This window comes from Dermacentor albipictus, chromosome 9, assembly GCF_038994185.2.
Source record: "Dermacentor albipictus isolate Rhodes 1998 colony chromosome 9, USDA_Dalb.pri_finalv2, whole genome shotgun sequence".
NCBI lineage: Eukaryota > Metazoa > Arthropoda > Arachnida > Ixodida > Ixodidae > Dermacentor > Dermacentor albipictus.
In genome coordinates, this window is record NC_091829.1 from 65,069,802 (window position 1) to 65,093,694 (window position 23,893).

The 23,893-nt window shown below is 43.8% G+C and overlaps 1 protein-coding gene across 4 annotated transcripts in view; it reads left to right on the plus strand.

The window, feature by feature from the left end:
* The window catches only part of Vinc (vinculin), a 59,047-nt gene that overhangs the window by 18,463 nt on the left and 16,691 nt on the right, over positions 1-23,893 (plus strand). For 2 of the 4 annotated variants that reach the window (XM_065456252.2, XM_065456253.2), the window contains exons 9-21: positions 2,185-2,330; positions 2,894-2,986; positions 3,914-3,983; positions 4,863-5,011; positions 8,149-8,214; positions 10,079-10,190; positions 11,419-11,616; positions 13,376-13,467; positions 14,617-14,707; positions 17,782-17,889; positions 19,817-19,885; positions 22,277-22,407; positions 23,176-23,291. In XM_065456252.2, the coding sequence (XP_065312324.1) occupies positions 2,185-2,330; positions 2,894-2,986; positions 3,914-3,983; positions 4,863-5,011; positions 8,149-8,214; positions 10,079-10,190; positions 11,419-11,616; positions 13,376-13,467; positions 14,617-14,707; positions 17,782-17,889; positions 19,817-19,885; positions 22,277-22,407; positions 23,176-23,291 (1,441 nt within the window). The remainder of the gene's footprint in view (positions 1-2,184; positions 2,331-2,893; positions 2,987-3,913; positions 3,984-4,862; positions 5,012-8,148; positions 8,215-10,078; positions 10,191-11,418; positions 11,617-13,375; positions 13,468-14,616; positions 14,708-17,781; positions 17,890-19,816; positions 19,886-22,276; positions 22,408-23,175; positions 23,292-23,893) is intronic. The other 2 variants (XM_065456254.2, XM_065456256.2) reach the window with 2 other exon arrangements.

Genomic DNA, 23,893 nt, shown 5'->3' on the forward strand with positions numbered 1-23,893 from the left:
TTATTTAGGACGATTGGACACTTGCCATTATTATTATTATTATTATTATTTTTTGTTTAAAGAGTTGCGACTTTTATTTAACGCGAGAAAATTGTTGGAAGTCAGAAATGTCAGCTGGCTTTTTTTGCAACACACCATTACCCAAAATGGGGCAGCCGCGTACATAGCTAAAATTTTTGATAATATACAGCTCAGATATTATAACTGCTTTTATGTATTGCATTCTATCATATGTAATGCAATAAAGCATGGACAACACAAAGGCTGCAAAGGATTGACCATTTCAGCAGCATACTGGCCATCATATCCTGGGCATCATCAGAAAACCTTTGCCGTGTAATAATTTGCAAAGAGGGTCAGTTGCTGGCATCATAGCAGAAGTGCCAAGTCAGATAATTGCCACCCTTATTGTATCTCTCTTATATTGGACGATGAGCAAAACAAGAGCAAGGTGAAAGCAGGAGCCAACGTTTCGACAAGTAGACTTGTCTTCTTCAAGGTGATGTATGCTTTCCTCGCTACTATATATATAGGTGGGGTTCTTGTAAAGGGGAATACAGAGAATCAGAGAAAATACAGATAATCATACCTTATCCATATGTTCAAGACATTGCAACCAGTAGGCATAAACGTTTCAAAGGGAGCTTTAGAATCGATTCGCTATGCCAAATTTCAAGCTATAGGCAACAAGACTTCGTTTGGTTTCTTGGCGTATTGTTTTTTTTTTCCCTTTCCTTTCCTCCCTTTGTTGTTTTTTTCAGCCGGCGTGTCAGACGCCGTTGACACGCCGGCTAACACGCGGGCGTTGACACGTGGTTGACAGAAGGGGGGGGGGGGGGGGATGGCCCTGGCCTTGGCCTTGTGCACAGCATTCCTTTATTCTCAATTTGACACGCTAACACACCTTCCCTTGTTGCCGCACCTTCTCGCCTTACACCCTCTCCCCGTTAGAAGAACCCCCCCTATATATACTGTGGCGAGGAAAGCATACGTCGGCTTGAAGAAGACAAGTACACTTGTCGGAACGTTGGCTCCTGCTTTCACCTTGTTCTCGTTTTGCCCATCGTCTTGAATTGCCATCTCCTGCATTCCCCGTGTTTTCCCTGGATCTCTTATAGTGGATTACTCCAAATTTCCACAGTGTAAATTTTCAAAGGACAGTGGCCTATATTTCCTACAGACAGTGCAGCACTATTTTCTATGCCCCTTTTAAGTCGGTGAAGTTGGCTTTCCCTATGTGTGACTGGTCGTCCAAATTTTGGTGGCAATCCTCATCACTAAAACAGCAGCTTAGAGTTGAACACATATTGCTTACTGAACACCAAATAATTTTGTGTGCTTCACACGCATGCACTGCGTAAAGAAAATCAACAGCTGCGCACATATTCAAACACTAGGCAATATCTTGATCGCAATGTTTTGGGCATGACGCATCACAGAAAAGCTACCTTGCCATTAATGAAACTGGTCTACTGTTATCGGTGGTCTTTTGCCGCTGTTTACTCGCAGCATTGGCGGTTCATAAAGGCAGCTTCTTCTGCTAGAAAATTATGCATGTATGTATCTCTGACAGTGATAGCTCTGTGAAAGGTTTACTTGTTAATGTTATGGGAGATACAGTTGTTTACGCCACCAGAAAAAAAAAAACTGTTGTCATCGACTGCTTGTAATAAGCGATGCGAATTTTGCAATACCACCCTTCTTGCATTGTTGCTTGTTTATTACGTGTTGTGAGCTACCCACCTCTAAGAAGTCAATGTAGCCTTATCTCTATAGGTCCATTCGATTTGCTTCAGCAGAGCTGAGTCTCCAGTACTTTGAAATTTGTTGCGGGTGCTACTGTAACTGTGTGTTTGCCTGCTCCCGTTGTATTTGATTGATTGTCCGGACTGTCGCTGCCAGACCAAAAAAGCAACTTTGTTCATGGCGCAGTAGCGTGGAAGTACCCTGGAAGTCCCGAGGAGCTTGCACTGAGCTAAAAAGGAAGCCACACATGCCAGGCCACTTAGCGATTTAGCCAGGCCACTTAGTGATCAAAAAATGGGAGCAGTGTGGTTTATTGGCACCGGCGGCCCCACGTTTGTGCGTCACCGGCACTGCCTAAACGTTGTGGCACCGGGGCTGGGGATCACGCATGAATCAAACATAGCCCATACTTCAGTGTTGTTTTGTTCCGTCTTTCAGGCGAGCATGCCATCCAGCTGACGGTGGAGGAAGGCCGGCGAACCGCGGAGAGCTGCCCGATGCCACAGCGAGCCGAGATCGTCCAGCTGTGCAACGAGATTGACTCGCTGACACGCAAGCTCAAGGACCTGTGCAGGCGAGGCCAGGTGTGTGTGCTTGCGCATTTGATGTGGTCTTAGCAAGGCATGCCATTGGGTGCATTGGCAAGCGTTCACGTTTAACAAAACAAACACGGAATGAAAATGAGGGCGAGCTTCAACTGGATGATTGGGCAGTTTTCTTTCTTGTCTTCATCTTGTGTTTGTCTTGAATGTTGTGTGACTGAGGACTTGGGCACGTGATTGGCCTCTGAGAAAACAAGTGCTCCTCAGGAATACTTGTAATACAGATGGTGTTATGTGGATGGAAGGAAGACACTGGGGAGTGGTTGCAGTAAAGAGACAGGTGACTTCGGTGTTCCAAAGGAAATGTGAAGTTTAGGCTTTTTGCTGAAGTGTTGCCCAGTCCTTTTTGCCTGGTCCTTCTGTTTTCTTCCTCCTCACCTTGTACTCTTCATCAACGCAAGCTGCTTTGACCTTGTCTTGGTGTTCTATTTTCGGTCTTTCTCTTTTGCACTTCTTTGCAGAATAGTGATCCTTATACGAACATTGTTAAACTCGTGTTTATCTCTGTTGATGTGTTCACCTTTGATCTCGTTTGTGGTGAACAGGGCAACTCTCCTGAGGCGCTGCAGACTGCCCGACTCATCTCGTCCAAGCTGCTCGAACTGAAGCACAAGATTCAGAAGGCCCTTGTCAACAGGGTAAGGGCGGCCATAGCTATGCCTAGGTAGTGTGATGTAGCATGGGCAAACGAAGACAGACGAAGCAGTAGTTACGACATGTGCTAGGCTCGTAACAAAATTTTTATTCAAGGAAAATATTTACTATATATGGCCATAGGTGACAGAACATGTGAAGTAGATTAATTGCAAAGGTAAATTGACAAAGCCAAGTGATAGTTCATCGTTATGTTTGAGCACTGCCTTCTTTTCAAGACTTGTACATCGTTGCAGAATCAACGGATTCTTTGTTTTCACACTGCATGAGGCTCTTCGTTACTCGATGAGGATGTTGGCAAGACAACGAAATTAGATGGATGGCTAATGACAATGCAAGGAAACAGTGGGCACTATAAGAGTGTAAACAGTATACTGGGTGATCATAGTCGTGAGCATATCTAGAATAACAGTAGTAGGGGTTGCTGACTGCACCAATCCGTAATTCAACTGCCTCAATTGGTGAAAGGTCATAGTTGGTGAGGAGTCATGGTGAAGGTTGATGCAAAGTTTCTCTAGGAGTCTGTTGCAGAATTAGTGGCTCATCGGTAACTACACACAGTTAGTTTTTTGTCTATATCATTGCTTTAAAAGGGCTTGTTTTGGTGGTGATGTGGGCTGCTCAAGCAGGTGATGTTTGCAACAATGAATTTGTATACTTCTGCAGTTTGCTATGTTGTGTTTTCTATTTTTCCATAGGAATCGTAAGAATTCAATGGGTACCAATGGCATTGTTAATTACAAGGAATTTACCATATCTGGAGTTACTGTGATGTTCTATTACAACAGCGTCTTTAATGATGGACAGGTTCTCCGAGAACAAATGTTATTAGCCTCATAGGCAAATCCCAAGCAAAGGTACAGGCTTACCTTTGAGTATAGTAATCACCCTGATGGTGTTGTTGCATGCAGGTGGTCGAGGATTTCATCGACATCACCACTCCATTGAAACTGTTCACCGAGGCTGTGCACGCTCCGGAGGGTGAGGCTGCTGCTGTGTTGCATGATTTTGAGGACCTTGGCTCTGTGAATAGCAGGGCTGACTGTTAGACAAGTTGAAAATGCATTGCAAACATTGCATACAGCACAAAAAATTGCAAGAAAGTAAGAGAGGCGAGGCAAATGGGACATGCACTCGCTTATAACCGTGGTTATTCCATACCTGCCAAGTCTCCCAAATTTTCCATAATGTTTACGAAATTAAGCTCGTTCTATGACTTTGAGAATGTTGTGTCGGGTTTAACGAAAAATCAATTGCGTTCACGAAAATATTTTAAAGGTGTTCACAGGTGGGTGGTGCAAGATGTCATATACCAGAAAGGTACTTTCTTTGAGCAAGTTTATTCTGTATAGTTCTTGAAGCAGGTAAAATGAGCTACAGCAAAGTCACTGAAAAAGTCTCGCCTATCAGTTTCTGCTGTTAAAAGTTTGCCGCTGCTTTTATGCTTCGTCTAAAGTTAGACCATCGTTAGTAAAGTCTGCATGTATCCCACAAGAGGTTTGTGCCAAGGGCAACGTTTTTGAGAATGCATGTTGGCCTTCCTTTTCCAGCCCTTCCAGAAACACATGTTGCTAGCATGCATGCAGAAAGTCTGCGCTATGCCTCCAGATTTTCTAATTATACACTCCACAGAATTTGATGTTGTCATTGGCTGAATTCTTCTTGTTCTGTCTGCTCTAATAGACCACCGGTTACTTTCTCCATGAACTGCACAACCTGCCCAACTCCACTTTCGTTTTATTAATCTCGACTAGAACTATTAACTAGACTGTTGTGATGCAATGACTAAAGAAAATCGGTTTATTTGCCACGATGGACAGTCTCGATGACTTTGCCGACACGTGTTTTCATCTTTCACAGGCACGCCCAACAGAGAAGCAAACTTCCAGGACAGGGCTCGCAATCTGACCGAGTTCTCGCAGAAGGCGGCTCGCACGGCACGAAACGTTGCTCTCGGCGGCGCGTCAAACAAGAAGCTTGCTGAGGCGCTCTTGTCCTCAGCAGCTCAGGTAAGACTCCATTTGATTGTTGCTTCAATTACGCTTGTTGCCTTATTGACAGTGCAGCATTTTAACTTTTGGGTCAGTGTAGAAGCAGTCTTTTTCAAACCAAAGCTACATACGTGATCTGCGACTCGCAAACGGCAATTCGCAATTTTGCAAATGGGCGCATCTCGCAAGAGGCGTATCAGATACTCCAGCGACATCCCATACACCAGGGAGAGGCCGACGTTGATAACCGAAGGCATTTGCTATGGATCCCGGCACACACTGGAATGAGCACCCCCAACGAAGCGGCTCACGGCGTTGCTCGAGGCCTGACTCACCGAGCAGCATCGGAGGAAGAGCCCCCGCGGGGTACTGCAAACGTCTAGGCATGGGAGGATCGTATGACCAGTTTTCACGACATCACGGCACGCTACCAATTACAAAGACGCATATACCCATTCCCTCACACTAGGTTAGACAGGACGCAAGCAGTACACTTCAGACAATTACAAACAGACTCTTACAGAAACCCCAGACTCATGCACGCCATGTATCCAGACATGTACACTACAAACAGATGCATGTCATGTGGCGAGGTTGCCACACTAAATCACATGTTATGGGAGTGTCGGGACCTAACAAACAAGTCGGGCAGTGCCGACCCCTCCGTCTCTTCCACCGCCAGCCTCCGGTCACGCTGGATGACCGCACTGCTCAGCTCTGACCTGACAGCACAACTCCGGGCCGTCCAGCGAGCCGAGGAAGCCGCTTCGAGACAAGGTCTCGGAACCGCGTCCGTGGCGGGTGCCCAGACCCACTAAATAGACGCCGGACTCAAATCTTGTTGATTTGAAATAAAAGTTTACGCTCTCAAGGGTGTGACGAGGTGACAGGCCTTGGTAGGACATGCTGTAATAATGCTTCTGAACCCACCGTTGTTCTGAGACACAGGCAATAGAGTGGCAGATCTCTACGATACTTAAACATTCACTGTGTTATGAGCATGATAGGCTTGTGAAACTAATCTAACTGTCAAACGGCCTTTCAGACATTGAAACTGAGAAAGACATATAGCTGTGTTGGCTTTATTGCAAAGCACATATATGTTAAGGTTTGGAGGTGTTTGAACGGTCAAATTTTAAAAATAGTATCAAATAAAGTTGACTATTGATATAATGAAAACAGATATGACAAATTAATGGATATAACATTGTCAATACAAAAATTTTTTTGCTGATATTACTGTGTAATGAAACACAGGATGTAACGAAGGTATTTTGGTGTCAGATGCAGCTCTGTTATGAGGATAGCAGACTGCGGGCCAGCCAGGCAATGCTGTTGGCCATAAGGTGCATGCGCATAAAGCCTGTGCCATTTCCGGTTGTTCTTGCTAAGATTTTGACATTTATTCTACCAGAATACATACCTTGAGCTTCTGAGTGGAGAAATATTTGCTTCGCTATAACTGCTATTGCCTCAGACCGTGCATTTTCTGTTTTGTTAAAGTTTGAAAAGAGTATAAATGAAACATAGCCAACCAAATTTGAGATTTACTTCAGTATATCTGATAAATAGTTACACATGCATGTTCGGTGTACTGAGTCTTAACTGCACTTGTACCAGTACCAGTACTAATACCAATTAGTCATGTCTTACCATGAACAAGAGCTTGGGAGTCATGAACAATATAAAAATGAAGAATGGATCGCCTGTGGCAAACAAATGATTGCCGCACCTGCTCTATGTGATGTCATAGATTTTTAACGGCTTCTGGTTATGGCTAGTAAATTATTTGTCACTAAACAAAACTCACATTGCTTTCGGAAGTGTACAGATGCTTAGTCTGGCAAATTTTGACAACTTTCTCTGCATGAAAACGGCCCAAGTTACACAAACACACCTTGAAGTGTGTGTCTCTGTGCTGTTGTAGAAGCTGCAGCTTGACTTAAGGGGAAGCTTTAGCTTGGGCCCATCTCCGAGACCGCTTATGCAGATACATGTAAAACGCAGAAGCGATTTTCTGAGATTACCACTGGGTCGACTTCTGAGAGAGAGAGTTAAATTCTAGTGACTGTTGGAAGCGGAATTGTTATTTAGGGCCTGAATTTTCTAAAAGGAATTTTCAAAAATTGATAAGTTTGAAAAGATAAGTTGATAAGTTGATAAGTTGAAAAGTTTGCACCAAGAATTGATATCACAGTTCTGTAAACTGCATCCGTTAGAGCATCCAAAATGAATAAATTCGATATGTCAATTTATATCTTATGTGGGTTTATTTATATCTTTTTACATTTGTTACTTTGTTTGTTACATTGTTTATAAGGGTTTTGCAAAAGTTCTTGCATATTAGTGATTTACTTGAGAGCTATATTTGTATAGTATATAAATCTTGTCCGATTTAGATGTACTATCAGGTTCAATTTACAGAATTGCAATATTGTTTTTAATTGCTGAGTTACAGAGTTGTAAACTTGATAGTTTGATTTTCTGAAAATTTGCAATTTGTGCCAATTGTTGCTTTAAAAATTGGTGCCCTTAATCAAGCATTTGCAGCCATAAGACACTAGATTTTAAGTATTTCTTTTAAGTGCAACAAGCCTAATCAAATTTCGTGCAGTGGTTGCCGAGAAAAATGATTTCTCCTTTCCCGTGTATTTATGTTGGAGCACCCAAGCTAAAGCTCCCTCTTAAAGCGGAGTAGCCTTAGCTTGGGGCCAACTTCGATTTGCTTATTCAAATACACACAAAACGCACAAATTCTCTCCTGTAACAACCACTAGATTGATTCTGATAAAATTTGTTGCACTTGAAAAAGAAAGTTAAAATTCTAGTGACTCTAGGTGGCAGAACATTGATTTAGGGCCTCAGATATTTTTTTAAATTCTAGAAAGCCTGTACTTTTCAAGAAAAATGACGCATAAAGTTTGCCCATTTATATGTATTGTTGTGTGCTGTTTGCAGAATTGTAATATCCCTTTTCATTGCTGTGTTAGAGTTGTAAACTTATGAGTCGATTTTGCGGGCTGACCGTGGCTGCGCTGTGACAGGTAGCAAATGTGCGAAAAATGTGCTATTACATGTAGTGCTTCATATCTAGTGCGGTTTCATGTGTAGCTGGGTGAGAGTTCGTTTAACATTCCTTTTTTTTTCCATTTCAGGTGGAGAGTTTGACTCCGCAGTTAGTGAATGCCGGGCGTATCCGCATGACCTACCCAGACAACAAGGTATCTATGCACAGTTGAACATTTATATATAAATAAGTTGAAAAGGACACCACCATTTACAGTCACCATTTACCGAACAGCCCTGTAGCAACGCCATGAGCCCCCATAGACGTAATGTACAAGGACGACCAAAATTTTGGGCAGCTCACTGTACATTGTGCAATAATTCAAACTCTATTTTTAGACGTCGCCAGCATGGTTGTCAGCCATGTCGCCAGTGCTCCGTGAAACTGAAGCTAGTACAGCCTAGTCGATCTAGTTGTTGCTGATGAGAATTTGTGTATGCATTGAATGTACTTTCGTCCTTCTGTAGCAGCAGCATGACATTAGTTGAGATATGGGCCGCGATTTTGTAGCAATGATATCTGCTTGATTCTGCACCACTCTTTTTATCTACCGTTCATGGCCGGCTGATCTCCCTGACGACGCATGCGGAGTGTTGCTCTGACCACTAACGAGGCGCAAAAAGCGCGAGAAAGAATAGCACGAAAGTCATTCCTAGAAAATCATGGCCACAATATGTTTAGGCCAAGGGCCAGCACATGTGCATGCAGCAACACTAGTTGACAAGCTTGGGCCGTATTCTTGAACGATAACTTTCGAAGATGACTTTTTTCTTGCGATATTTCGTGTCACTACTGGATGCGTCGACTGGCGTCAGTGTTTCCGTACAGTAATAGGATAACACACTCGGCACTGTGCGAAGAATGACGGTTGCTCCTAGACACCGATGCATTTTGCGCTATAGTCACGTGAAATTAAAGGCACCTCCAGAAGTGACAATCTGAGAATATGGAACACCTTTTTTTGCAACTTGTTATTGATATAGTCTCTTATTTTTTGGTGAATCTGGTATTTTGGACTCTGATCATTCGGATGTTTCGGTGGTCCCCGTTGAGTTCGACTTATCGGTTGGTGACAGTATAACTGTGATATTGTTGTCAACTTGTCATGCGCGGCCTTGACGGCAGGTATTGTATTGGGCGTAGGCGCCATGAAAACTGGATCACTAAGCATTGCTTCACTGCAGCGCAATTGCAAAAGGCTCCAAACACATCGTTTTATTGCACGATTTAAGAGCTTTGTTTTTGTTTTCAAGTCTACAAATGTTCACCTTCAACTAGCCCCGACTGTTGCTCCAGCAGTGAAAGAATTCATTTTTCGAATGTTTGAGATGCTCCCACATGTTTTGTAGCAGTTCGAGGCTATCGCCAACGTTAAAGTACTCTGTGTCTGTTAGGTAACTCGCATTGAAATGCAGTGAAATTGTGCCTCCTATTTTCTCCGAAAGCCTTCCTTATGCACCATGGGACAAGACTGCATGGAGAGCCAATGCCTTGTCTGCGAATTTGTAGAGGGTAAATGTCTAAAACATGGTGCTACACTCCGGGTAGGCACCCTCTTAAATGGACCTTCCTACCTTGAGTGTTGGTCGACTTGCACTCTGTAGTTGCAGCGTGTGTCGGAGAATTAGCCAGAATCCAGCTAGTGAATCTTAGTTTATAATATAGCTAAACAGTGATTTGCATGCAATTTATGTTGTTTACGAGAGCTGATAGTGTGCCTCTGAAAAAGGGTACCTCTTTTCTATAATGCCTTTTAAAAATTGCTTGGTCTTTGCCCAAACATCTGGCATATGCACCTCCTAACCAATGCCAACTGGTTCATGTGTATCAATTCAGCAGTAAGAGTCAAAGCATTACTGCAAAGTATGGAGTGCTGCTCATGTTTGTTGATACCATTCTTGAAGCCTATTAGTGTCTCTTATAGTTAACTGACAAGCTGTAGCTCCCACAGTAAAAGGAATTCTTGTCTCGTTTGGAAAGACTGCCGAGTAACGCCCTTTGGCCTTTGCGTGTTGCAGGCTGCGGATGAGCATTTCGAAAATCTCCACAAGCAGTACTCGGAGAGCATGATGCACATGCGGAACCTGGCTGACGAGGCCACGGACACTGCCAACTTTGTCAAGGTCACAGGCAAGTTGAGCTGCCTCATTTATGTGAACTCGGTGCAAGGAAAAACATGTTGACGTCTTACTGCTGTCTCCTGCAGATGAAATAGCCAGTGTTGACTCAAATTTTAGGTATTGCCATGCTTGCACTCTTTTACTTTTGATCCATAATTGCTTGCACTGAGGTGTCACTGTCATCCCGTTGTAATTCTTGCGTGAGATACCCTTGCTGTATCGAAAACTTTGCGAACATTGCCATCATAGAAGTCGCAGGATTGGATCAGCATTATGAGAGTGTAGGCATGTTGGTAGCACTGCAATACATTCCTAAACCTTCAGCATGCAGTATAGACTGCTCTGGAATATACAATACGATGGTCAGACTTGAGCAGTGCGATTTTGATTTGACAGTTGCTGATCGTGCTCACTGCTGTTGTTGCTTTGCTTCATGGAGACACGCCTTTTGGCTTGTGTTGTTGCTAGTGAAATGCCACTGCCCTATTGTAGTATTATGGAATGCCGAGGAGGAATGTATAAGCGCCTTGTCTAGCCAAACTGCTGACTTGTTCTTTCTCGGTCGTTGCACAGATGTGGGATATTGCTGTGTGTCTTGTTTACTGCTGTGTTTGAGTGCAGCAATTGCGTTGTTGATTTCGAATAAATTGGAAATGTGCATCATCAGTGCCAATTCCCATAAAACATATAGAGATGGTGGTGGTGGCAACTTTATTTTATCAGGAAGGGGAGGAGGAACATATATATTTTCTCGGTGAGATGAACAGTGCTGCTACCTGTCACCGTTCTGGTGAAGCTTGTCATGCTCTTGTGTTTCACCTTCACAATGACAAGCAGCCACCATTCCTTTCACTGAAACAGTTAGTTTTGGGTCCTGCATCGCAGCAGATGATATGAAGTTGCGATTTGTTCTGGATCAAACAAGCAGGTGCTGCTGCATCCAAACATGGTAGTCAAGAAAATAAAATACGCTGTGAAATGCTACATTTGTGCAAAGTTTGAGTGCGAATGAGCCAGCAATTTAGCCGGAGGAGCTATTTACGTGTCTCTCTTAACAAGAGTTGGCAGTTGCATCATGTGACTGATAAAGGTGCACTAGATCATGAATGGTATAGAGCGTAGGGATTCTTTTTTACTCCATTCTATTTGTTCCTGACCAATAGCAGGCACCTTTCATTTAGTTCTTCATGCAGCCTGTGAGCCCTGTTGAGTGATGGGACCACTCTTCCATTGCGCAGAGGACATGATCCTGAAGCACACGGAGCTGTGCGAGGACGCCATGGCCCGGCAACTGCCCCAGCAGATGGTGGACAACACATCGAGCATTGCCCGGCTGGCCAACCGTGTCCTCATGGTGGCCAAGCAGGAGTCCGACAACTCCGAGGACCCCATCTTCATTGGCCGGGTCAATCAGGCCGCCGACTGCCTCCAAGGCAGTGAGTGGATTATTCTTATTTATTTTCACCTTAAAGGCCCAACCGCACGTACGCGATTTTCAAGTGACAGTGGCAAGCGACCAGTTTGGCCATCGCAGAGGGTGACCTGTCGCCTTCTCTAGTCATGACGCCGGTTTTTGGCCGGCTAGAAAATTTTGCTTGCTGCCCAGAAGTCTATGCGGCAGCTTCTGTCGTTCACCTTGATTGCGTAATAACATAACAGCGATCAGGCCGCTCGCTTCGATGTGACCTAGTTCTTGTTATTTGCGTTCCATCGTCATGACATCAATCAATAAATGGTTAAATCAGTCTCTGCTTCGTCTCATTTGACACAGAGGACAAGTTATTGTCGACGTTTTGTTCTCATTGTTGACACAAGCTGTTTGTTGTGACTATGTCAGGCCTGATATGTCACCAAGAGCCATGAATATGTTTTCATTGTTACCTGTTAGACGGTGCCACACCATTTAATGCTGGTGACATGGAGTGCGTTATTACTGACAATGGTGCCATAATAAAACTATACGATTACACTCTGGAAAAACATTGGGCTCACAGCATGTTCGCAGTTTTTTTACAGCTGTGAAACTGTATTATTGCGACAGCAATTCACGCACACTCCATGTGAATTTTCACCATCGCCGTCACCGTAATGTTCCACATAAAGTCTCAGTGTGATAAGGTTTCTATCATGCACCGTGCACCGTACGCTGTGCTTGGGAAAATGAGCCTTGATGCACGCCACCTTCTCGCGTGTTCAAAGCAGGTGAAAGGACGAAACATGCGGTACCGTGGTTAAATGCACTTTGACGTACTTGGGAGGTGCAGTCATCAGTGCGTGATTCTATCACCAGCGCAAAATTTTGTGTGACATGCAAGTGGATGCATCGCAACTTACAATAATGGGCATTATTGATATTGGTTATTGATACAAATTATTGAGAATCGGGGAGGCTTCTTGACATGATCTCTAAGATTAGGTGGCATTCGTGGCGTGCTGAAAGCCCCGGAGGCAATGTGCTGTGTACTTGTGTCATATCCACTAACCTCTAGGTGCACATGTCACCTGCTTAGGAGTTATGTAAATTTTTACGGTTTTAACGCACGAAACGGGATGAGAGACGGAAGTACGACGCGGACACAGTGCTAACTTTCTACAGCTGCGTCCAACAGCTGTGTCCGCATCGTGCTTCTGTCTCTCGTCCCTTTTCGTGCGCTAAAACCGTAAAAGTTATGGAATACCAACACGCCCAAACTTACGCTTATGTAAAGGCCGTTAATAGGAAACTTGGGCACTTATCAACCCAAAACTGCTGCAATAGTGTGTACTACATAAACGTAACCAATTTAGGCAAAGGTAAATTTTGTTGCACTTGGCCTTTAAATGGTTGCATGCTAGTATTTTCGTCCATGCTTATAAATAATTAGTTCACGAAGTGTTCATTGAAAGTAGTTTTGATGGAAATAGAATTGTTTTGTAGTGGTGAGAAAGGGGCCACAAGTTGGTGCGGTAAGTACCCTGGGGTTGTTGCATCCTTGTTCATCCTCTTGTTCGCACTGTATTCTATGGTGTTTATACATGTTCTGTTGGGAAACAGCTTATTTGATCTTTAAACCAATGTTCTTTATCTTGCAATCAAAGCTAGGGCATATTTTGAATCTCCGTATGATGAGCTCTATCTTCTTGGTGCTTTATTATTATTATTATGTTTTTTTTTTACTGTCTGTTTGAAGTATTCGTGTTCTTGTGACATTTCAGCTGTGACCCCCATGATCCAGAATGCCAAGCAGGTCGCCACCCGTATCTCGGACCCTGTGGCCCAGTCCCGCTGGAGGGAGACCAACAAAGCGGTCAGTTGGGCCTAACTACACGTTGAAACATGCTCACATTGCTCTTGCATGCACATTAGTTGCGTCTCTGGGTTTGGTTCCCGTCAGATGCATGTTTCCTTTTTTTTTCTGCCGTAATCTTCTCTGCCTTGTATACAAACAGAAAGATAGACCCGAACTTACCCTCTGAAAAGAGTTGAAAACTGAGCGAGTTGCTTTGTGTTGTTCTTGAACAAAGCAGCAAGAGAGTAAAATAAGGAGAAAGCAGGCACTCACAGGCACTGTGTGCAGTTAACAAGTATTTAATAATACAAACATGCATGCATATTGGAAGTACCGTATTTACTCGATTCTAACATGCTGTTCATGTGCACCTAACTTTAGTGTCCAGGACTGAAAAATGCAATGTCTTCGATCGTAACATGCGCTCCAATTTTCATACTTCAAGAAATTACAATTTTGATGCCCTTGATCGTTCGCTTACTGGTTTTTTATCACAACAGAGAGAAAGAGTAATGGGGATTTGTTCCAATGATGCCAATGATGATAGCTTGTCACTTGTGTAGATCTAGTTTAGTACATGAATTTAACGTGTATGCATATATTTTAGCAAGTTTTTCTTGAAAAATAAGTATGCATTAGAATCGAGTAAATATGATATGTGAAATGGAACATGCACCAACACCACTGACCCTTCCTAAATATTCAGCAGGCATCATCATAGCCTTTTGCTAGAATAGCAGCTTGGGCTTGTTGGTTTTCCATCCTGCTGTTAACAGCGCAAAATGTAGACGAGAGACGAGACGAGAAGACGACACCACAAGCGCCGACTTTTCAACAATGTTTATTTTGAAAAAAACACAGCTTCTTATACGATTGCCCACACGTGTCGCAGTCACGTGATGTTTCACGTGATGTGCGATCATGTCACTGTGACGTGTCGGCAATGGTATAAGAAGCCGTGTTTCTTTCAAAAGAAACATTGGAGGTCGGCGCTTCTGGTGTCGTCTTCTCGTCTCGTCTCTCGTCTACCTTTTGCGCTGTTAACACCAGGATCATAGCCTTGCGCTCCTCAAGGGCGCTTGGAAAGTGATCGACTTTAATGCAGCGCAAATTAGATGTCTAGCTCGTTGCCCTTGGTTGATGCAGCATACTCTGCGTTTCTTACAGCTCATCAATGCAGTCGGACAGGTGCGGCAGGCTGTGACAGTTACGCCCGAGGAGGAGCTGCTTCCGCACCTCATGGGACTGCAAGCTAACGGTAAAGCCAGAGTGGCCCCATTGTATTCCATCTTATCACGTGATTTCACCCCTCAAGAGTCACGTGAATGGCAGTTTTTGCTAACAGGCTTGACTGTGCTCAGGATGTGCAGTGTCCTCCCAATATTGAGTTGCAGAAGTGTTATAAACATGCAACTGTAAAGCTGGAGACACGTGGTACTAGTGAAGTATAGTAGTAATTGTATTTAGAAGGACAAGAAAGAGGCAGGAAAGGAAGGGCTGCAGCCATCCCAAGTGTCTCGCTTTTCATTTGACACCTGAACTTCCCCGCATCCGTGTGAAAAATACAGGAAAGGGGAAAGTTACGGCGAGAGAGACATTGCAACAAAAAAAAAAAAAGGGAGTACCTAAGTGAATGCAGAGGGACATAAATGCAGCTACTGAAAAATACAAGAACAAATAATCTCGCAGGCAACCCTCTCCCCACCACGAAGTGCACTCTTGCACAAGGTTCTTTTATGGGCAGAAATGTAAGTTACATGTATTTTCACAGTACGATTTAGGATCCGATCTGGCATAAACTGGTGCCAACAACCACACCCAATAAGTTTCCAGAATGTTCCAACAAGTTCCGACAGCTGGAGCAACCATATTTTATGCGCCTTGGATTGAACACTGCAACGTACCATGTGTCTCCTGCATAACCCTTTGCTTTGTGGTGGTTTCGGGGAGTACTCGCATGTCATACTGGCAGAGTTGTTTCGTTTATCACAATGTCGTTGCCCGCTGGTGTATAGTAGACTTCATTAATTCAACCCTGATGGGACAGATATAATTGATCTAATTATCTGGTGCGTTGCATTAAACAAGACGCAAAAAGCAAAAAGAACACCAAAACACACCGCTGATTCATTTGACCGTATTTTTCAGATTCTAACGCGCCCCTGAATCACATATGTGCCCACTTTCTCTGTGTCCAAAGTAGAAAACTAACGTATAAATGGTGTTAAAACTGCTAAACAAAGTAGTAATCTAACGCGTGCCCGATTTTTTTAGCAAGAAAAATAGGCAAGGTTCCAATATGTGCTGCATAAAGGCAGCCGATCTTTAAAGTAAGCTTATCCACAGTCACTCGGCCACAAAAGTTTACTGACTACGGGGTCTCAGAAAATGTTCAATTTCTGTGCAGCTTGTAACAGTAGTCAGTAAAACCAAACGTCACAATGTTGTTCACAAATACTAGTAGAGGCTGTAAATGTGAATACTAGGCTGTGTTGTGAGACTGCGCAGATATTTTGTTTCTTTTAGATTTTGTGTTCCATAAAGTTTTGTGTACATCTGTGTTATGCATAGTAAAGCATACGAATGCCGCAGAGGCTGTTTTTGCATTGTGTCCGATTGCACCATGCAGGCAATTTTCAGCCTAAATATAAAAAAGAAAGAAAGAAAAAGAAGGCACATGTTTGAATTGGTAAATAGTGTAATCGAACATTATGAGCTATGGTTAATGCATGGAAATCTTAGGGCCAGCCAAAAATAGGTGTTTTCGACAGGAGATTATTTGTTCACTGGATTCACTGTCCCATAAGCTATGCCGAGACAGACGCTAAGACTAAAGGGCCCACTACAGGGGTCACCATAGGGGTCATGCACTTGCGTACTGACTGGGCAAAGTCGATTTATCCGGAAAAGGCCAATTTTAGGATCAAAATAAAAATTCGGGCCCATAGAAATGCATAGGCGCAGGCCAGGACCTTCTGCCAGAATAGGATTAACCAAAACATTTAATCAACCAGAATTGAATTAACGGGAGTGTACTGAATCTAGAAGTGCAGTTTTTGATAGTATTTAGCAAGTGTGAACATTTAAACCTTTATGTATTTCTTTTTATTGTGAAATTTCTTACCAAACTTAACTTAATTGCTTATTCTGTATGACAGAGTGAGATTATCTCGTAGAAAACACTCACCTGACAAGGAAGGCTAGGCTTAAACAGTTTTGGAACAGGTTGGCGTGAGTGAGCTAGGCTTGCTTGAAGCATCGACTCTCCATGGTCTAAGGTGCCCTTGTGCTGTTAAATCCCATCAATCAACAATCAAGTACTAGTCAAAAGGAATTCAGTCAGTGACCTCCTGTGTATTTTCAAATCCTAATTTTGCCAAGGCCTTAAAACTTAGTAGTGTACTGAATTGTGCTGTACTGCGTCACTGCTCTGAATGAAGCCCCAAGACTGCTTCATGGTGCGTTATGGCATCACATCACAAGGCTTAAATAGAGGTACTGCTTCTGTGCATGTCAGCCAATTGGACTTCACTATGGTGGCGTGATTATGGTGCATCCCCTCATTTCGAGTGATGTTTACTTTGACTTGCCTTTTTATTCTGACAACCTTAAAAGAGGATTTTCCACTTACAGCTGCTCCGTTCCCACTCAAATTTCTGAGCAAAAGTGCTTTCTTTTTGGTCCACGTTGTTTGATAAAGCACCAGATATCATTACTTGCCTGGTTCCCCCCCACCCCCACCCCACCCTGAAGAAAAGAAAAAAAAAATATCATATGCACATCTCATCGTTAAAGACACAAGCTGCTGCAGAGAGGTGGATATCTTTTCTTACCGTTTGCCACTTAAACCTCTGTAAGATAATAGGGCAAATAATGATGCGTTGTTATGTTGTAGTCATCCTTGATTGCTGTGAAACCTAAACATATTTCAAAGATGACGAGTTCCTTGTGCAATGAAGAGTTGTGCAGCAGCTGTAGCTGCTGGTTTACAGTTTCCATGACAACAGAATAGTCAATCATACTGCAAGTTCAGTGATATAATTGGAGTAAAGTGAGCCTAGAAGTTTGTTCATGTTTTATTTCCTTCAGCACTGAACTAACTATGACGATTGTTTTAGTAGCGACACAAGCAAAAAAGAAAAAAAAAAGTTGTGTAGAGGGTGTGTTGTCTTTTCCTTAAAGTGGGCCGCTGCTTAAAAAAAAACTGTTTGGATCATCTTCCATAAACCTTTTTCTCTTTTTCTCTTTTATTATTTTTTTATGTTTCCAATATCCACTTGACTATGCATTTATCCACCTTCTCCCTTTTGTACTTCTGTGGCTCCTCATCAGCCAAGCCAACCGTGCGGTCTCACGACGTCAGGGTTCCTGACTTTAATGAAATGTTTGACGTCAAGATCGAAGTGCCACCGGCTGAGAAGCGCCCACCTCCCAAGAGAGGTACAGGCATCCACAAGTTGGCCTGGACTGCTTGAAGCAACCCCTTAATGCTTGGTTGCATTTGCGGCACGAAAGAAGCAATAAAAAAAAAATATGGAAGAGGGGATCAACATGCCTCCTCCCCACCCGTTGACGTTGCTCGCATAACACTCCCAATGCCTAAACGTGTTCGTGGACAGCTTTGCATGAATCGGCGTTTGCACCCTGGCAGTTTTAGACGTTCTCTGTTTGTGCAGGTTATTCATACTTGCAGCTGAGCTGAGAGACAAGATGACCTGCTTTCTGAAAGAGAGCATACTCTTCTCCTTACTGCAGGTTAATCAATCTACCTTGCCTATTGGTACCTTGCGTCTCCTTAGCACAGAGTGATTTACTTTCTGTAAGGCATTGCCTCCCTCATTGACCAGGGCGATGCTCCTTTTGCACTTTCTCTGGTCATTGGCATAGCAGAAACTTAGAAGCACAAACATAATTTCCTCCAAGGACAGACATAACTGTACAGGCTTTGCAAACCTCTTCCTTCCCCTTAATGCGAGGCTGTTTTTCCAAGCTTCGTTTGCTGATCCATTTGCCGCTCCAAGATGTGTGACACATCTTCAGTGAATGCCAATACCATCTCAGGTGTGTGTGCCTTAACGGTGGTGTGTGATCCCGCTCAGCCAGTTGCGGGATGACGAATTTAATGCCTGGTTTGGGTTGCCCTTCTTGCCATATTACAATTGGATGCGTTGCTCTTCGCTTGAGTATTGGCTATTGGCGCCTGCAAGATTTTTCTAACTGTGGTGCTCAGATATGAACACCAGATTTCCCGCTCCTCCCACTTTGTGTGATTTCTCGTTATTGTTCTTCTATTTTTTGTTCTCTTTTGTGAACAAAGTGTCATGTGTGCTACCTTAATACACGTGTCATGTTCGTGTTTCTAGGCCCTTTAAGTGAATTCTGTGTTGATGGAATAACCAACAGCAGCCATGTGAGCATTGTCAACAATGATTGAGTCCTCAGCGTGTGAAGCTGAAAAAGTAGCGAAAAAGTCAATGTCAAGACCTTAAAGGCCTTTGAATGTCGAAAACGAGTAGTGTCATCCACCCATGGTTAGTTTACATTACCATATCAAAAAACAAAGGTGTCAACCAAGTGTTGATGGTAAAGACAAGGTCAATGTACATGGTCATTCAAATGTTTAGATGATTAAATGTTTATTATATCTTTCTATTCTGTCGCTTTCTGTCTCTTTCTCATGTTCCTTATCCACTCATTTTGTATCTTACTCGTGCCGTACTTCACGTGAAATTACGTTGACCTTGTCGTCTTAGTGTCGACACTTGGATGACCCTTTCTTGACCAAGAGGCCAGCCAGGTGGGCCGATCCCAGAGCTAGTGCAGTCTATTGTGCGATGTAGTTAATTTTCGACTATACTGGTGCCAATACTGGCTGCACCATTAATCTTGCCGACTCCGCAGTTATTGCTCGCTTCTTGTCTAGTTGGGACCTACACTTCGATACATTGTGCAACTTGCTACGAGGCTCTGTAGATGCAAAGGGGCCTTTTTTTAAAAAAAAAAGTGGTTACAAGATACCCAAATACACCAAGCCTGTGTGAGGTCAGCAAAGAAGACCTCATCTTCAAAAAAAAGTTTGTAGTGGCTTGTATTACGTTTGGTGCATGGAAACATTATAGAGCAAAGAGAGAGCTCTTTCCTGCGAACAAAATGTCCTGGGGGGGGGGCGAACCTCCCCCCTCCCCGTTTTAAGATATAGCTAAGGACGAATCGGGCATTTAGGAGAAATGCACACAAGGAATTTTATCCCTCCCACCACGTGGCAGTGGCACGAACAGCACTTGTGTGCTCATATACACCAAAGTGCAAGTCGGACTCTGTCGATGACTTGACCGTGGCTGGCTTGATTTGTTCCTCGCTCGAACAGAAGTGGTGGTGGAGCCGCCCGTTCAGAAGACAACCATTCCCAGGCAGTTGCAAGAACACAGCTACCCAGGTGGGACCAGCGGGAATGGTTTTTCTTGCAATTCCATGCAGGAGTTGGCCTCCTGATTGCTGAGTGGCTGCCTCATTCTTTCCTCAACAGCTTTGAGAATGAGTTTCCCCTTGCGTGCCACTTACTTAGTTTTCAAAAGTCTTGCCAGAGAACTAAAGGCGGCCCGGCCTGACTTCTCGAGCGTCTTGGTTTCCAAACTTTGGATTGGGTTTGATGCTGACTGGCCTGGATTTTGCTTGCGTTTGACTCCAGAATTGGTTTTTAACCTTTCTTAGCACTACAGCGTGTTTTTCTGTGGTGTTTCTTCAGACCTGATGCTGAAGCCATTCCTATAAGCATCATTTTGTTTACATGAGTTGCAAGAGGCTGCCTGAATGCGCATGTGCATCCAAGCATGAGAGGAATCGATGCCTGCTGTTTTATGCACTCGAGCTATGACAACATGGAGTTGCGTTCGTGGCATTCTTGCAGCGGTTTTTGACGAGCAAAGGAAAGGCTTGTCTTGAGTTGGCTTTGTGCTTGGCTTTGAGTGTGATGTGTAGACTGCCTCTATAGCTCGAGTCATGGCACACTGCACATTGTGCATATGACTGTGCTTGAGAATGTGAATGTCGGATGTCTTGAATGTGAATGTTGGATTGCGAATTGGATTGGATTGGATTGTGAATGTTTGCATTTCTTCAAAGGCGGTGATGTGCACGGACCATGTTGATGTGCTTGATTCATTCTTTCTGTCTGCTGTTTTGCTGTATTATTATGTGCTTCATTTTTGTGCCATCACACGAGGAGAAAAAGGTTCGAGCTTGAGCCTGTTTCATGCCTTTCCTTAGTTTGTGGTTGGTGCAACAGACCCACTCTTTCCCATGAAGGAACAAACATTTTGGAGGAGTGATTCTGCTTGCATGCACAGCTGAGCGGTACAATCTATGTTACAGGCGTCTCAGTGATGGATGATGTGTCCACTGTAGTTACTGTTTGTGCTCTCAAATCAAAAGGAGCACGGTTGCACATCTGCTTTTGATCTGCTGAGGAACCAGAAGTGAAGCACAACGAGTTGGTGATGGCAGCACCACCTCTTCACCATAGTTTGACACCTCTTTCGACGACAATGCAAAGACAACTGCTTCTAAAATTAATGCGTTTTCTTTTTTTTTCATTTTGCACAAAGTCAACGTTCGTATTTGTGAATTGGTGTGCGTTTTGACGGACGGTGTTAGCGCACTGTGGGCTGTGAAGGAATGCTTGTCACAGCACACGCTCTAAAGAAATATCTATAAATCGAACAGTTGCCAGTCACTCAAATTTGTGTGCAGTTTATTAATTAAGTGAACGAAGCGTGTTTTACTTGTGTCTGTTGGCTTCACGTGGTGGTGAAAACACTAAACATCGGGCTGTTTAATTTCTGCACTTATTCTGCAGTTGTACACTTGCACCGGCACTGGTAAGGGAGCTCTTCCTTATAAGGGTTTGTCGTGATGACTGCGTGCTTGTGCAATTAAAATTGGTGCCGTCATCCTAGTGAGCACCGTGGCACTAGGCTGAGGCTCCACCTTTGTCTCCTCTTCTGACATCTCCAGCGTAAATTTTTCATTGGTTCACCCTTCCTTCAGGAGTGTGTAAGCTGTATCTTACTGAAACCTAGTTAACGTCCCGGGGGGGGGGGGGGGGGGGGGTTAAAATGCACACTCTTTTTACTACTTGATCTGTTATATTTCACTGTATTTGTCACTGTCTACTACTGTTACAAGTGCAAATTTAGCGTATCCGTCCTGGGCTTCCACAATGGGTGTGCAGCAAGAAAAGTGGGGACCTCAACATTGTGTCCGCTTTAGTTTGAGTAAAAGAAGTGTATTGTTGAAAAGTCAAGTGTATTCTTGGCAAAAAAGTAAAGGCAAAGGGTGCTATGAAGAAATGCTTATTGGAACAGAATAAATTTAGTTGTCTGCATGTTGCAAGTTTTGAGTTTCCAAAATTTCTAGCTCTAGTTTATATTTAAAGACACGTCACAGTGTGAGTGTTTTGGGCAGCTTTTGAATAAGTGGTAACATTGCCAGTGGTGTTAACACTCCGCAGTGTTTCTTCTTTCTTTTTTGGTTTTTGCACCACAAAAAAGAGCATTGGTATACCCTACAGGATGACTTACCTTCAGTGCTTATGAGAGCAAAACTCTTTCCCTAGAAGCTTACATGCTTTCATCTCCTTCCTGTCTGTGTACACACAGAGACGTGAGAAACAACTACTGTTAGGTTTAGTGAAAGGATCTAGAACTGTAAATTAGCTATCCTATTGTCCCAAAAGAAAACACTCATTAGGGCACGAAAGTAACTGGGAACGAGATAGCATGAACATTGGCACCACGCTGATGACCTACGTCATTTCGACACATTCTAGAGGAGGCCCCACCGAGACCCCCACTGCCAGGATCTGGGGACAGGGCTCCCCCGAGGCCACCACCACCATGTGAAACTGATGATGAGTTTGAAGAACGCTTCCCACCTCCTCAGCCGAACCAGCCCATCATGGTGAGCCATACACAGTGATGCCAACTTATAGTGTGATTTCCAATGTGCCGAGATTGGGCTGATAGCATTGTGCTTCTGGAAGTTGCTATGTATTAATTCATTCTGTCCCGCATGTGGCTTGTATGATTCCTGGCTAGCATTGCTATAGCAGCTGTTCAAGTAGCGATCTTGCGCTTTTGTCATGGAGAATAGGGTGCTCAGTGCCTGACAGATGGCGTAGGAGTTTGGGTGACTGGGACTTTGGGTACGCCACAATTAAGATACCAATGATCCTCATCTTTTTCTGCATACGCCTGTCAAAAAAAATTACATTTTCCTATAGCCCAGTTGACAGTATCCTGGCCGGGTCCTCATTGAGAGCAAATATTTCTTTTGCCTCAGAAATTCTCTTCAATTGATTAAGACACCTCTCAGTCACCACACATCTGTCAGTCAGAGGCGGAGCCCTCCACTAGATATCAAGCTGCCTACACATAACTGACCAAGCGACATATGTGCACCCAGATGTCCCGAAGCATGTCACTTCTGTCAAGAGGTGGCGTAGCAGTAGTGGAGCGCTAGAGCCATCTGTCACCAGTTGCTGTAATTGGGACAAAGCAGTTGCCAACATTACGCACTTGTCGTGCAGGGAATTTGTACCTAAGGGGGCACAAGAGGTTTGCATGGATGCATGTGAAATTTAAATGCCAGGGGACACAAAGAAAGTCTAGCATCTCCCAACACGGCGCCGTCTGCAAGCTGTAACAGAGCGCATGCGCATCTCTGCAGATAGCAGCACACGGCTTGCACCAGGAGGTTCGCCAGTGGTCGAGCAAGGACAACGAGATCATTGCGGCCGCCAAGAGGATGGCTATCCTCATGGCACGGCTCAGCCAGCTGGTCAGGTGAGCTGCTCGTTTCACCATCTAGCGCCATGGCCCTAAATGTGTGAAAGCTGCAGAGACATCTCAAATCATCACAGCGATTGTACACTCGTGTGTGGATCAAGGGACCACTTTTTCATGCCTACAAATTTTCACCCTGGCCTCTGCGAGTGTCTGCTTTGTTGGTAAACATTTGTGCGCTTGTTATTTATTCAATTTTGGTCTGCTGTCAGTTTATGCCCTCAAGTTATGGTTGAAGAGAGCCAAATGATGGCCCTTAAAAATCTCGAATCAGCACCACTAATGACTGCTTCTGCACAACTCAGTCCTTTCTGACGGATTCAGCATTCACTATAAATTTGCTTTCTAGGAATAGGGGTGCATACATTCAAGTTGGCTTTAGCGTGCTAAAATTTTGTTCATGCCTGGCCAGCATGATCAGGTCATTTGTAAATCCAGTTTTATCACATGCGTGATAATCACAGCAGCAAGCCTTTAGCCCAGGCAAAATTTCAGTCACATGCCTTATCATTATCACCTTACCATGCCAGAAAAAAAGCACGCTTTTAAGTTGTTTTGATGTGCAGAAACCCTTTTTACGTTTTCAGATAAAAGAAAGGCAC